The 15,701-nt window shown below is 41.8% G+C and overlaps 1 protein-coding gene across 10 annotated transcripts in view; it reads right to left on the reverse strand.

Annotated features, from left to right (window-relative positions):
* The window catches only part of LOC121452603 (zinc finger CCCH domain-containing protein 14), a 43,170-nt gene extending 28,368 nt beyond the window's left edge, over positions 1–14,802 (reverse strand). For 8 of the 10 annotated variants that reach the window (XM_041658840.1, XM_041658839.1, XM_041658834.1 and 5 more), the window contains exons 1-8: positions 14,608–14,802; positions 14,254–14,296; positions 7,873–7,987; positions 4,877–4,917; positions 3,628–3,823; positions 1,899–2,328; positions 1,271–1,431; positions 759–859 (exon numbers count right to left, since the gene is read on the reverse strand). In XM_041658840.1, the coding sequence (XP_041514774.1) occupies positions 759–859; positions 1,271–1,431; positions 1,899–2,328; positions 3,628–3,823; positions 4,877–4,917; positions 7,873–7,987; positions 14,254–14,296; positions 14,608–14,643 (1,123 nt within the window). In that variant the 5' untranslated portion in view covers positions 14,644–14,802. The remainder of the gene's footprint in view (positions 1–758; positions 860–1,270; positions 1,432–1,898; positions 2,329–3,627; positions 3,824–4,876; positions 4,918–7,872; positions 7,988–14,253; positions 14,297–14,607) is intronic. The other 2 variants (XM_041658835.1, XM_041658838.1) reach the window with 2 other exon arrangements.
* Positions 14,803–15,701: the final 899 nt, after the last annotated feature.

The raw sequence follows: 15,701 nt of genomic DNA on the forward strand, positions 1-15,701 counted from the left end.
AGAATGTCCACCAAATTCACATAAAAACTTGTATTTCAGAGTTGGCAATTTCTATCACAAAATTCCCCACTAGCTTCAGCAGATGCACAAGTGCAGAATGCAGCAGGAGCACAAAGCAATACTGACTGCCTTGCATTTCAGAATGAGTCTTCTGTAAGACAGTTGTTACAAACACTTGACACCAAGTATGTGACCCCAAATGATTTTAGTGCTTATGTTATAATTAGGGTAAAAACTAATAATTCTCTGTTTTACATTCTATTACAAAGTCCCATCAAGGGAAAAAGAGACTGGTCTATTTATATAGTAGTTTTAAAGAAATTTCTTGTTTGGGTCTGTGAGTGTGGTTCAGTGGAACAGGGCTTTCTTTCCAAGCATATGAGTTCAATCTGCTGCATGGCAAGAGTAAACAAAAAATTTCTCTAGTTTCAGCAACTTGTTATTGTCTAATTTTGTTCTTTTCTACAAAAGCACATACATAATACAAGCTAAATGTTAATAAGAAAGCCATGAACTTTCTCAAAATTCCCTGTATAAATCGTGGGTATTATCTAGTTTATGCATATGAAAACAGAGCTCCAAGAAAGAACTCCTCTGACAGCCTCTCCAACTGCTGAAACCTCTAAAGCCATTTTCTGGAAGACTTTCCTTCTGGCCTTTGTATCTGGCAAAAGCCTTTTTACTTTAAACATCAAGACAAGCAAGCTCAGTCTAAGGAAGCAATCTCTTACTGGTAAAAACAGACACATTGAAATTACCTGCAGAATAGTTAGTTGTTTTTGTGACAGACTCTTGAGCTTCAGAGATAGCCTTCAAAATTAGGTTCTTGTTAGCTTGTTTAGAAGGTGGAAGAGAAGGTCTAAAAGAGTTTTAAAAAAAGGCATTTTTGTAAGTTTTAAATTTCAATTATTTACATGCTAACCTTCTATTATGCTGTTACTATATAGCTTCTGTTTTAAACACAGTATAGTTTCTAGAACATGTCAATTAGATTGGAACCCTATAGCTTTTTAAAAAATGATGCCATATTAACGTTTTCTTCCTCATTAATTTCTAGTCTTTGCAATTCTCTCCAATTTTAAGCAAGTCAGTTTTCATTAACAGTTGTCTCTCTCAAAACCCAAAAACTAAGACATTTAGTGCCAGGGTACCTATCTAGCTAGTATTAGCATGCAGTCCCCAGGTTTCTTCCCCAACACTGCCCAAGCTGCAAAAAACTCTGCAGCCACGTCAAGCAGTTGAAGACTAATTTACAGCTATACCCAGGTACCTCCTCTCAGGCTTTGCCGGCACCGACACACTGCTGGACAAACTTCCTATCCGGGAGCCATAATCCTCATCTTCCTCCTCCTCTTCTCCATCATGACTGAATCTTTTTACTTTTACAACTGAACTTACAACAGGTAACTTTCTCTTCCGAAAGTTTTCGTCCTATAATGAGATACATTTAAGCTTATCTTGCAATGAAAACAAAGTTTTATCACAAAAATATTTATTTTCATTTTAAGATGACTTTAAGACTTGAAAGGGCTGGGTTTCTTATAAAACAAAGGAAAATATCTCCTTGAATAGCTAAGTCAAAAGAACTTTCAATTTATTTTATAATGGTTACACACAGCACTGTTAGATAAACTATTCAAACTGAGTTTTTTGGTCGCTTAAGTCTAAAATGGACTTATCTGCATAGATATCAGAAAGACAAAGGGTAAAACTAATTCAAATTGCTAAAATTACAAGGCACATGTGCATGACATAAAAATCCCTATACAGAGCCAGTCCAAGAAAAGACTATTTAAAATAAATTTGCAATGTGTTTAGTTGCTTAGGTTACATCTGGAATCAACAACTGTCAGTTTCTAGCCTGGTTAAGCAAAAATCTATATAAAATCTATACAAACCTCAATGCTCATCTTATCCAAGTTGTTTCTGAAGAAGGGGCTGTAAGTGTCATCTACGCTGCTCAGCACTTCTGGTTCACATAAGCGTCCTGCTTCATACACCTGGCTGCTCTGCACATCCAGCTGCTTGGCAGCGTGAGTACTGTTTTGCTGCTGATGAAGTTGCAGCCTGTTTATATGAGTGCTAGTGTCTGCATTTCTACTTGCAGGTGGTCGATAAATTTCAATAGAAGGGCGAGAAGAACCATACGTAAGTGTCACTGTAGGTTTTTTCTGAGATAAGGGATTCTCCTGCACAAAATTAAGGTCTTCATCAATGAGATCATCTGGTTCTGGCTTGATATCGATCACATCTTCAGAGGGTGCTGGCTCCCTCAGAGGTTTCACTGTTGACATTAGCCGGGTTGAAGCTCCATCATCATAAGAATGTCTAGTAAGACAAAATAAAGCAAAGCATTTCAACAAAACCAAAGCATTATTATTCTGAAAACTTCAAAGAATGTTTACTCAAAAAAAATTTTAATGAGAAAAATATGGAAGGTTTTTTAATAATATTCAAACTGTTTTCAAATCATATCCATTAATTTTTCTTTTCTTTCTTTTTCTGAGACAGTGTCTTCCTATGTAGCTCCGGCTGACTTAAGATCCATCCATCTGCCTCTACCTCCCAAGTGCTGGACTAAGGGCTTGTACCAGGGCTGGAGGGATGGCTCAGTGATTCAGAGAACTCTTATAGATGATCCAGGTTTGGTTCCTAACACTCACACTGCAACTAACAGCTATGTGTAACTCCAGTTCCAGTGGCTCCAAACCTCTCAAGAACTCCATGGGTGCTACAAGAGCATGGTACACAGACATACATACTGGCAAAATACTAAACAATAAAAAAAATCAAATAAAAAAAATAAATGCTTATACCACCATTCCTAGCCCTCATACTTTAAACTTTTATTTATTACATTTAAAATAAAAAAAAATATCACACTCTGGTCACCATTAGTTTATTCAAAAACTTGCTCACGATTTGTTATGGTCTGAACATGGAGGGGGCTGGGGAGATGGCCAGAGCACTATCTGGTCTTCCAGAGGACCTGGGTTCCATTCCCAGCACCCACACTGGCTTATAACCATCTGTAATTTCAGTGCAAGGGGATCCAATGCCTTCTTCTGGCCTCAAGAGGCACCAGGCATGCACAGGGTTCGCTAACATATATGCAGACAGAACACCTATGCACATAAAAACAAAATAACAAATCTGGAATGTCCCATACATGCTCATGTGTTAAGTACTAGATCCCTACGCTACTTTAAAGGCTATGGATCCTTTTAAGACTCAGGGCCCAATTGGTCAACATAGGTCATGAGTGTCTAAGAACAGACTTTTGCTGATAATATCCAACCCAGGTTCTGGTTTAGGTTTCTTTGCTTCCTCGTCCCCTATGATATTAGGAATCTCTTTCATATGCTTTTGCTACCATGAACTCTTATCTATCCTGCTTCCACAGCTGTGAGGAACTGAGAGCCTTCTGAACTCTGAGCCAAATACAAGATGTTCCAAATACAAGATTTTGTTAACAGCAACAAATGACAAGAAAAGAAAGACCTTAGTGTAATCTGTGATCATTTCACTATCTCCAAAAATTGCTGAAATAGGAACTAATGGACATAATATCTAACATAAGTGTCACATTCACACGCCTATCTGACCATAGCAGACACTGGACTTTACCTGACATTAGTGGATTTCTGTTCCTGCGAACTTGTAGAAACTCTGGAATCTCTTTTTTCAGGCCTAGAGCTAGAAATAGCAAGGGGAGGGACTGTAGCTTCGTGCCGTCTCTCATCTCCTCGACTAAAGCTGCTCTTGTTTGAAGGCACGTTACTATCAAAGATGCTGGTGTCTGAAGACTTGAGACTAGAGGGCTCTGGAAAGAAAATGCATGACCTTGGTAATCTTGTTCTTATCTTTCCCTTCTCTCATCACCAATTCAAAAGCAATAACGTAGAAAAGAATTTTTTAAAGTAATAGCTTCAAAGTATTTTTTTGTTTGTTTGTTTTCTTTGGTTTTTCACGATAGGGTTTCTCTGTGTAAATGCTCTCGCTGCACTGGAACTCACTTTGTAGACCAGGCTGGCTTTAAACTCAGAGATCCAAAAAGGACCACCGTCCAGCTGTTTTCTTTTTTCAAACAAAACAGGTCTCATGAAGTCCAAGGTAACTGGATATACCACCAAGAATGACTTTGAAGTTCCCATTCTCCTGCTCCTACCTCTGGAGTATTGGGAATTCTGGGCACGTGTTACCATGGCTGTTTTCTTCAGTGCCAGAAACTGAACTCAGGGATTCATGTGTGCTAGGCAGGTACTCTACCAACTGCGCTACATTTCTAGTTCCTCAAACGTGTTGTTTAAAAAGCAGTTGGTGTTTATTAAGAGATTTTAAGCACTAGGGGATAAAAGACAACTGAAAATGTGGGGGATGGGGTCCTTAAAGGAGAACTGCCACAACAATAAGTAACATTTATCATTACTACTACTACTAATAATTTATTATGTTATTACTATTTTGCAAGAGGATTCACATGTTTTAAATACTAGGATAATATTTGTGTTTTCTCATCTCATTCCAGATTACTTTTAGTTGTTGAACAGCATCCCTATACATCATAATAGTTTATCTGACTTATTAAATGACTGTAGATATTAGACCTTTAGATAACTTTCAATTATAAAGCAGTGAAGTCTCTTAAAGGTTAAGGTTTAGGCACATTTATAATTACTTCCTTTCGATACATAATGCAGTCTTGCCCATTATTGCCAAATCACATTAAGTTTAATGTTCTTACAATTCAGTTGAACCACACCTCTTAAACTGATTGATATTCTTCTAAGAGCAGCATAAATAACTTCAAAAAGGAAAGGATCACATGCTATAACAAGCAAAAATTTCAAAAGGCTCTCAATTTTACAAATCTTACCAGTTGTAACAGAGCGAAGTTTATCTAATACACCATGGAGCCTAAAAAGACAAAAAACAAAGCCTCCCTTAATAAAAATTTTAATTGCCACTCTAAATCTGACATTATATTCAGGTTAGCTCTTTTAAGGCATTTAATAATACCGAACTGGACTTTCCATCTGTACATTATTTTTTTCTTTAAAAGGCCTTACAATAGGAGTGGGGAGGGGCTGGAGAGATGGCCCAGCAGTTAAGAGCACTGGCTGCTCTTCCAGAAGTCCCAGGTTCAATCCGCAGCTCCCACATGGCAGCTTACAACTGTCTGTAACTCCAGTTCCTGGGGATCTGATACCGTCATACCAATGTACATAAAGTTAAATAAATTATTAAAAAAAAATAGGGGTGGGGAGGCAGCTCAGAAGCAGAGCAGTTTCTGTAAATCCTAGAAATTTGATCTCTAGCAGTATACATACCATTCAAGCACTCTAATACCACTGACACACACCCATAGCTCTCTTTTTTACTTCTTGAGACAGGGTCTAAATTGCCTCGGCTAGCCTTGAACTCATGAACCTCCCTACCTCAGTTTCCCAGGTAGCTAGGATTACATGGCATCAGCAGAACCAGAACAGAATGTTAAGAACACACACAAAGCCTTGGGTTCAATCCCCAGCACCAAAGAAAAAAGACAAAGACATCATCTGACAAGTCTTGATTAAAAAAAAAAAAGTCATCTTGTTTTCTAAGGACTAAAGACTAATACAGCTAACAGTAAAATAAGCAACTATCCCAAACACAGAATGCTTCTTGCCACAACTGTTTTACGTGTGTGTGTGTGTGTGTGTGTTTGTGTGTGCGCGCGCGTGCGTGCGCACATGCCTCACACTCGCCCTCCTTTCTCACCCTCTCCACAGGGTTAAACTAAGGATCATGTTCCAGTAAGCACATGTTCTACCACTGAATTAGAAACACCCTAATCCAGTGGCTAATATTTAAACATTTGCATGGCTTCTTGAACAACGTAATTCTGAGAGGTTAAAAAAAGTTAGTAAAGAATTTTAAAATATGCTATGCCATTATACTCTATTATTTTCAAAATTAAGCACACAGGCTACAACTTTGCTGTAACACACTCATCTTAATAGTTTTATAAAAGATATACTTGCATAGCTATCCTTTCAACATCCTCTCATAGACACCAGAAGTCTCCTGCTGCTCCATTTAGAATCCCTTCACATGCCAGTTTCCTCATGAACACAATTATTTCAGGATTTCAAAAAAAAATTAGGATGAGGAAAAAAAAAAGAGAGAAAGACCTTAGTGTAAAGTTAAAAAACTGACAGCAAAAACAAAAAAATCACAAGAGTAGCGCTGGGCAGGGCGGGGTGCAGGTCCAGGTCCTGAAGTTGATTCCCAGAGCCCATGTAAAAGCTAGGTGTTGAAAGCCACCAGCATTTCAAGTAAGGCAGAGACGGGGTGCTTGGGATAAACTTTCTAGGTAGACTAAAAGTAACCGTTGAGCTCTGGGTTTAGTGAGAGACCCTGTCTCAATAACTAAAGTAGAGAGTGATCCAGTGAGACACCCAACATCAAATTCAGTCCTACAAATGCGCGCGCCACACACACACGTGCATGCACACACATCCATGTGTATCTACATAGGTAAACAAACACAAACCAAAAACCAATTAAAAATCAGGATAGTCTGATTAACATTAGTGAACTGATGAAAGTGAAGCACCAACCAAAGAGAAGACACAATTCCTTGCACGAGGGCATGTGGAACTGTAGTTGGAGCAAGATGAGAACTGATTTTAAGTTAATGGTATATTATGAAATCTGTCTTAAGCATTCCATTAAGTCATCTAAGAAAGAACTTATGAGGCCAGTCTTCTAGCTTAGCTCAGATGGGCTGCAAACCCCAAGTGATCTAAAGGTTTAGTCAAAGGTCAGGTTACAACAATACTTATGAAACAAATTCCTGAACTACTGATGACTTTAAAGAAAGAAGTATTCAGTCATAGTATAATCCCCTCAGTTAAGAACACCATCATCTGAGAGGGTATATATACACAATGAAGCAGTGTGTTAAACACGTAAGGATTACTGTACTCTTAATAATGTGCTCCAAACTATGCAATATAAAGCAGAAAATTCTGCACAGATTTTCAAAATAGTATTGCTGTAAGAGCCATAAGGCATACAGCTGCCAAAACAGTGTGCAGATACTCTTTCCCTGGGAGTTAAGATGTGAACAGGCACCGTCTAAGCAGGGTAAGTGGTCACTCAGTTGTGCTCCAGCATCATCTTTCGCTGTAGCTGATGGGTCCTAAGTCAGTGGGCCTTCTTATGAGTATCTCCTACCTGTCCTCACACAGCATTAATTAGCCTTTCCCATTCTTGCTCTACCTTAAGCCTGATAACTGAAGCTGGGCTTCTTAAACTTAATATTATGCTTATTCTCAACTAAGGGAGCGTGTAGTTTGATAAAGGGTAGTTCAAATCATAAATATTTTATATGAAAAAATAAGTTTGCTTATTTGAAATTTCAAACTGTAAAGATGACGGAGATATTTGTCAAATGAGGACATGCATGTGCCAGGAACAGCCAGCTTAAAACAAAAACAAAAGGAAAAAAAGTTATCCCCATGAAAGCCAAAAGAAAACCTAGCTCACTGTTTGTAAGTGGTTGTGCTGGGGAGTGTGGGGAGGGGGTGACGGGAGGGGATGATGAAGTGTAGAAAGCAATAATACAAACCCACAAACAACATCAAGGCGCCTTCGGTGCAGGCATATCTGTAAACACTCTGATGCACCAGCAAAGTTATCCTCACAAGTACAGAGAGCAGGTGACTTACTATTTCCCACTGACAGACGGAGAAACCTCCGGAGGCTTGTGCGGCACAGCCCACAGAAGGCCTCTCCACAGTGAACCTCACAAGACTGCGGAGAACTCCTCCTATACAGAATACCAACTCTAACTTTGCTCTGAGGCACAGATATTCAGAAACATACCATACGGTGAATCGAATTGTGTTGTTCCCTAGAAACAGGGACAGGTCCTCTGTCATTTGGTCCTGACTTTTCTTGTTGGCCACCATCACCATAATGTAATCGGGAAGTTCTTCATCTAGTTAAAAGGAAAAGTATACCAAACTTTTAAGTGTTTCCTCAATATTTGTTTTTTGCTCAAAATCAATGTGCTTAAAAACAGAGAAGCTGCCTTGAGAACTGGTACTCACTCTTAACATAGGCTGGACAAGGAAGCTCAGCTCCCAATTTCCCCCTTTATGCCAAAGCTACTTCCCTATTAGAAGGCCAGGAATTGGAGGAAACTGCATTTCCAGTGATAAAATTAGGCATCCTGGGTCACAGAATCAACTGAGAGAATGTACCAGTTTTTGTAAGAAGTCTTCTCAATGCTCATCAACTTCAGACACTTTTAGAAGGTACAATTATTATCCCAATAATTGTATTGTTTAGTTTTCTGTTCTTACACAGTACTTTCATTAGAGAATATGCTTCTGCTTAGTAAAAGTAGGCTTCAATTACTCCATGTAATAAACTTCCAGCAACATCATACACACTAAAACTACACAGAACTCGGTAGTATGTACAATGCCATGAGTTCAATTGTTAATATCAAAGGAGGGGAAAAAAAGCTAAAAGGCAACTCAACTTTTCTTCCGGGCAGTGGCAACCCTACAAAATGAATGCCAATAAAAAGCCCAACTCTTCAAAAAAGAAGCAAAGTGATGAGGAAATTAATTCCTTTCTGAAAAAAGTAGGTGTCTATCTGCCCCATCCCAGACGTATGGCCCATGGGAGGGTCAGGATTCTTTCTCCTCTGCCCTCTCAAATACTGAGATTACTAACATACACCGCCACATCCAGCTTCAAACATGTCTTTATTAAAATTTCCTAATGACTAAAATACTCATGCCTTCTACATAAACAGAAAGGAAGGTTCATCTGCCAGACACCTGTTTCAAAGGAAAACATCTAGGGATTGAAGAGACGGCTCAAATGTTAAGAGCACTGGTTGCTCTTCAGAGAACCCAGGTTCAATTCCAGCACCCACACAGCAGCTCACAACTGACTGTAACTCCACTTTTGGGGGGGAGGGGGGTCCAACACTCTCACACAGACATACATGCAAGCAAAACACCAATGCATACAAAATAATAAATAAATCATTAAAAAAAAAGAAAACATCCAAACTCCAGTATAGAACCAGGACAAAAGAGAAGTCAGTATTTCATGGAAGCATGCAATAAAGAAGGAAATGTAAATAAAGTGACCAAGTATCAAAAAAGCTCCCATTGTAATTGTAATAAATAAACTAATCTTTATTTATATGACATACCTACTATGATCCAACACTACTACCTCAGAAAGTGTGAACAGACAGGACTACTAAGACACTTGGGCAGACAAGCTATTTTTCCTCTCACAGTGCCAATGAAATGACTGCCATTGTATCAACTTGTATTTTCTTAAATTTCACGAGATCAGTGGTTGTCTTGGTATGGAATGGGAACCAAAAAAAGGGAGTATGAACGGGTTACAAAGCCAAAGGAGCTACTGAAAATTTGAGAAGGGAGAGGACTTATTGAGTATTTTTTTTTTAAGTGGTGCTTGGATTCAAGCATGCACACAGTGTTAGACAGTCTCCAATGAGCTATACCCAGTCTAGTAGATTTGACTGGTGATGTTTTGGGTATATACACATTAAAACATGGCAAATATATTAATAAGAAAACATGTACATCAAATATGTGCAATTTAAACTATCAATTATTTCTCAGCAAAGTCTTTAGAATTCACATATTGTATTCTGAGTAGACAATACAATGGAAATTAAGAACCTAATGCAAAATTAACATGTGACCATAAACTTTTTATTCTTTGACAGTCCAGAGAGACCTCTTGAATTAGCATACTGGAAATAGAGGGCAGCAGTAAAAGCTAAGAAGGTTTAGAGAAGCTCTCCTCTGGAGTGTGATTAAAAACTGGACTGTTGCTTCTTGAAATAACACCAAATAACGGATGAAGCCGATGTAGCAGGGGGGCCTGGAAGACTCAGAGGCCATGGTGGCTTGCGCAGAGGATTCGGTAGTGGTCTTAGGGGCCACAGTCATGGTTGAGGCCACAAGGCTCGCGAAGGTAAAGCCGGAGACAAGAGTCTTCACCAAGTTGGGCCACCTGGTTAAGGATATGAAGATCAAGTCCCTAGAGATCTACCTGTTCTCCTTGGCCATTAAGGAATTCGAGATTATTTTTTCCTGGGAGAGTCCCTAAAAAGGATGAGGTTCTGAAGATCACGCCAGTAAGAAGCAGACTAGGGCTGGCCAGCGGATTAGGTTCAGGCTTTCGTTGTTATTGGGGACTGCAATGATCACGTTGGTGCTAAGTGTTCCATGAAGGTAGATCCGAGGAGCACATCATCTTGGCCAAGTTTTCCATTGTTCCAGTATGGAGAAGCTACTGGGGGACCAAGACTGGCAAGCCCCACACTGTCCCCACAAAATAACAGGCCGCTGTGGCTCTGTGTTGGTTCAACTCATCCCTGCCCCCAGAGGCACTGCCATAGCCTCTGTTCCTGTGTCCAAGAAGCTACTGATGATGGCTGGTATTGATGACTACTACACATCAGCCAGGGGCTGAACTGGCACCCTGTGTCGCTTTGCCAAGGTCACCTTTGATGCCATCTCTAAGACCTACAGTTACCTGACACCCGATCTCTGGAAAGAGACTGTAATTCACCAAGTCTCCTTATCAGGAATTCACTGATCAACATGTGAAAACCACACCAGAGTCTCTGTTCAGAGGATCCAGGCTCCAGCTGTGGCTACCACATTAGGGTTTTTATATAAGAAAAATAAAAAGTAAATTAAGTCTGTTTAAAAAACAAAAAACACTGGACTGTCTAATGCTGCAGCACTGAGCGGCTCCACACAAGCACAGGTGAGACCCCATTTGCTTTAAAGAACGGTGGTTCTTCTTTGGACCCCACCCAATACTTTGAAAACAAACACTCAAATAATTATTGAAGAACTGTCTTCATAACCTTCCAGAGCTCTGGGACTCTTTTCAGGTATAAAGAAATGTGAGGAGCTGGGACTAGTAGTGGTGTGTGACTACAACCCCAGCAGCCAGAGACGGAATCAGGAGGATCGGTTGGAGGCTGGTACAAGCTACATCATGAGTGGCAAGCCAGCCTGAGCTACACAGTATGAAACTCCACCTCAAAGAAAACAAAAGTCACCCTGCTCCACACAGTGAGGTATAGCCAACTTCAAATAATAAGGTAACTAACTGCCAACATTAAAAAGACCATGCTTTATTTCAAAGAATGGGAAGATGATATCTGTTAACTGATAGTCAGTAAACACCAGGCCCTCTGCCAGAACCCATCATGAACTAGTTAGCTTAAAGGAATTTCCAATTTTGGGGAAGGATGGATGGTATTAAGAGTTTATGGGAACCTAGGGTCAAGTAAGGGGAAGGAGGGAAGGCGGGACCATCCATCCTTCGCTAACAGAAGCACCAAGGACCCCCAAACCTGAGCCCCTGATCCTCAGGCTGCTACTGACAGGCTCTAGAGCGGCGCTCTCCCAGAGCAATACCACCGCCCCAATTCCACCAGTATTTTCAGAAACAAAATGAAACTATAAGGTAATGTTTTAAACAACAACAACAACAAAAATTGTCTTAGAATTTCTAGTGACAGGAATGAACCTGCCTCAATAAACAGGAGCTTATTGAGTGTCTCACACTGGCCATTGCTAATCTGCCACATGGGAGGTAGACCTCTCACAGCTGGAGCCCATTAAGTGTTACATGAAAGAAACAAACCTAAGAAGGTCCAGGTTCAGCTTCATTTATCATGCCCATGAGGAGTGCAACAATCCTGAAACAAACCTGGAATCTACCTATCAACTGTAATTCATAAACTAGTAACTCTTAGCCTGTTCAGTCTCAGGGCCCTTCTCTGGTTGATGTGAATTTTTTTAAAATATTTATTTATTTATTATGCATACAATGTTCTGTCTGTGTGTATGCCTGAAGGCCAGAAGAGGGCACTAGACCTCACTACAGATGGTTGTGAGCCACCATGTGGTTGCTGGGAATTGAACTCAGGACCTTTGGAAGAGCAGGCAATGCTCTTAACCACAGAGCCATCTCTCCAGCCCCGGATGATGTGAATTTTATCTACTAATATTAACCACATGAATTTAAAATGGAGAATTTTTAAAGGATTTAATTATTAATATACCAATTACATGATGGTAGCCCAATTATATTAACTTAATAGCTTTTTGAAAAATAAAGTTTCCCAAACAAAAAACACAGCTTTAAGGGTGGTATTGCTTTCTACTTCCACAAATCTCTTTGCTATCTGGTCTAAAAGAGAAATGAATTCTAAATCTGTTTATTGCGTCTAATGTGTGATCAAGTTGTTTAATATTGGGGAATGTAAAGAAAATCTAGTCCTACACGTCCGTAGTTGGAGTATTTTAACAGCCTTTCTAGATCTCATGGATACCATTCAACAACTCAAGGGCAATTTATTAGCTATACAGAATCTAATACACCACCAATTAACTCTTTGTACTGTTGCAAGGAAATCCACTTATGCATCCTTTAACTTTTGCATGTTTAATAATATGTACTAGTCACCTGGAAAATACTAGTTTACTGAGCTGGTGAACCAGGATATGTTGATACATTTCCATGATATGAAGCCACAGTGTCGCACCTCCATATTTTCATCAGAAAAATCTTTCCATTCTGGGAAGCTCTCCAGTTCACAGAGGTAAACCCAAACTTTCATTTTCATTTGAAAGTTCAACTTGTCATTGGCAATTAAAAAAACTATTGGCTTTTTTTTTATGTTTACCAAATACCTAAGTGCAACAAAACCAGTTTATCACTTCTTAGAAGGTTGAAAAGTTTCCACTTCTGTGATAGAACAAAAGATATTTGATGAGGAGAATGTTTATTTCATCTTACAGCTATGGTCCATCATCCAGGAAACTCAGGGCAGGAACTGATGAAGAGGCTATGGAGGAGTGCTATTTCCTGGCTTGCTCTGCCTGCTTTATTTCTTTCAAGTTTTCCAAGACAAGGTTTTTCTGTGTAGCCCTAGCTGTCCTGGAACTCACTCTGTAGACCAGGCTGGCCTCTAACTCACAGAGATCCACCTGCCTCTGCCTCCCATGTGCTAGGATTACAGGTGAGAGCTGGCATTCTGCCTGCTTTTTTTTTTTAAGCACCCAGAATCACCAGACCAGGGGTGGCATCACCCACAGTAAACTGGCCCTCCCACACCCATCAAGAAAATGCCCCACAGCCTTGCCCACAAACATGTCTGGTGGTGGCATCTTCTCAATCTGGGCCTCCTCTTCCCAAACGACTCTAGCTTGGATCATGTTGACATGCTGCTAGCACAGTCAACTGGCAACCTTAGCTCAAAATCACTAACGCCTTTCCTAAAACAGGCCTATCAGCCCAGAGCGCCACTGCTTTCGAGCACTTCTGTGTACGCACAATCAAATCCTAAAAGGACGAACATTCTGGAACTCACTCCGTAGGCTAGGCCAGCCTGGAGCTCACAGAGATCTGCCTGCCTCTGCCTCCGCTCCTGAGTGCTGGGATTACAATGCTGGGCCACCACCTCCCAGTTCAGAAGCCAATTTCAAAAACATATCAACTGTTTCATTAATAACGTTCTAAATGGAACTGGTTTCCTTTTTTAACTACAAGAAGTAATCTAAGAATTCTAGGACAACTTGGCGTGACTACCCTTTAAACTTGGCTTTCTAACCACTGCTTTCAAGTAATCCCAAAAACATTACCACTTACATTTAGTGGTGACTTACTGTATATATGGAACAGCTACACACTGTCCAAAGTAAACTCGTTTTAAGAGAGTTAAAATGAACTTCGCAGTCAGGTTAGAGTAGGAAGAACATTAAAAAAAAAAAAAAAACCTAAAACATAAAACTCACTGAACCAGCTCTGTGGCAAACGCCAGAAGCATCAAGTGTTCATATCTAAGATGACAGATCTGAAATTAAAGGTCATGACGAAAGTAACGAGAGAAACAGAACAAGATTCGAACAAACATTATGAGTTTAAAAACGACTGCCTCTGCGGAAGAAAAGGCTTAGGCTATTTGAAAATAATGCTTTAGACAGGACATGGGGGTGGAGCTGGGTGGGGACTCGGGGTGCTGCTCCGGACGGTTCAATGAAACGAGGGTGGAGGAGACCAGGGAATCTTCAATTTCAAGGTAGACCACCCAAAGAGCCTTGGGCAGACTCACTCAGACACATCCAGTCAGTTGCAAGGCCTACATTGTATTTAGGCGAATGACAAGAACCAACTTACCCACGTAAGCTCCTAATTCTTGCAATTTCCCCTTAATGGCACTCTGGGGAGGAAAGAGGGAGAAAAAAAAAAACAGCAAAGATGCCTGTGAAAACCCCGACAGGAGAAAGCGACCCCCCCACCCCGCTCCCCGCCCAGGAAGGTGGGGGAGGGGACGCCCGACCCCAGCGCGGCGCTTTCCACCGCCGCCGCCCCGGTGGCTCCCACGGGCCCGCGGATGTCCCCCAGCCGCTGCGCCTGCGCCCTGTCAGAAGCGGCCTGCGCCGAGGAGACGCGGCAGGCCGGGTGCCAGGCCCACCCTCCCCGTTACTCCTGGCAACCGCCCGCTCGCCCGCTCGCCGACGCGGGCCTCACCCGGATCTTGCGGCTGATCTCGGTGCCGATTTCCATGGCTCCGCGGCGGGCGGCCAGGTCAGCACTGCGCGGCGCTTCGGTTACCAGGAGCCCGCCGCGGGCTGCCACCCTGCAGCCTGACCCGCAACCACCGCCGCCGCTGCCGCTCCGCCTCCGACCAACCGAGCGCGCTGCGTGTCCCCGCCCCTGCTGGCGCCCCCGTACAAGCGCGAGCCAGTGCGCATGCGTCTGCGCGCACGCATGCGCACGAACGTCCCCCCGCAGGTCCGGGACCTGTGCTCTGGCGCCCTCTGCTGGCCGCACAGAGAATAATGGCGTGCAGGTAACCCGGCTTCTCCTATGCCTTCCTAAACCAGGGGAACCTCCTTTCTTCCCTTTCATGATTTCTAACTGGTTTTAGTCTCCTACAGGTTATAAGGATGGACAGCGCGAACATCATGGGTCTTGATCTGAGTTCAAATCTAACCTCAAGTATGGGATCGATACAGATTGTTATCTCTTGAACTTTTAATTTTCTTCCAGGAAAAAGACTGTTTTCTAGAAGATGTACTGTCTGTCGTTAGACTTGGTGAGGTGGAGGGGCAATATCCGGAGTGGCAGCAGAACCCTTCCAGCGTGCCTTTAATTCTACGGGGTTTTTGTGGTTGGTGGTGGTGGGTTTTTTTGTTTTGTTTTGGTTTGGTTTTTCGAGACAGGGTTTCTCTGTGTAGCCCTGATAATCCTGGAACTCTGTAGACCAGGCTGTCCTCGAACTCAGAGATCCACCTGCTTCTGCCTCCTGAGGGCTGGGATTAGAGATGTGGCCACTGTAATTCTAAACATCCTTGCTCTCCTGGCTTTGGTTCTGCCTCCCCCCCCCCCCCCCCCCCCAGTGTGCTTTACCCAGGATGAATCCTCCTTCTGCCCTTCCTCTCTGAACTGCTTCTTTGAAGGACACTTATTTCCGGGACTCCCCTATTTGTTGTTAGCAATCAGCCTGCTACAGGTAACATGAAGAGTGGCAAGTGGCGCCCTCTAGTGTTAGAGATGGGGTGCAGGCCTGGGATAGTGGGACTCTAGCCCTACATGTATTTGAGCTCCTTGGGCCTAAAGGT

This window comes from Microtus oregoni, unplaced genomic scaffold (genome assembly GCF_018167655.1).
Source record: "Microtus oregoni isolate MIOR12 unplaced genomic scaffold, Mior012 000009F_ref0000495, whole genome shotgun sequence".
Lineage (NCBI taxonomy): Eukaryota > Metazoa > Chordata > Mammalia > Rodentia > Cricetidae > Microtus > Microtus oregoni.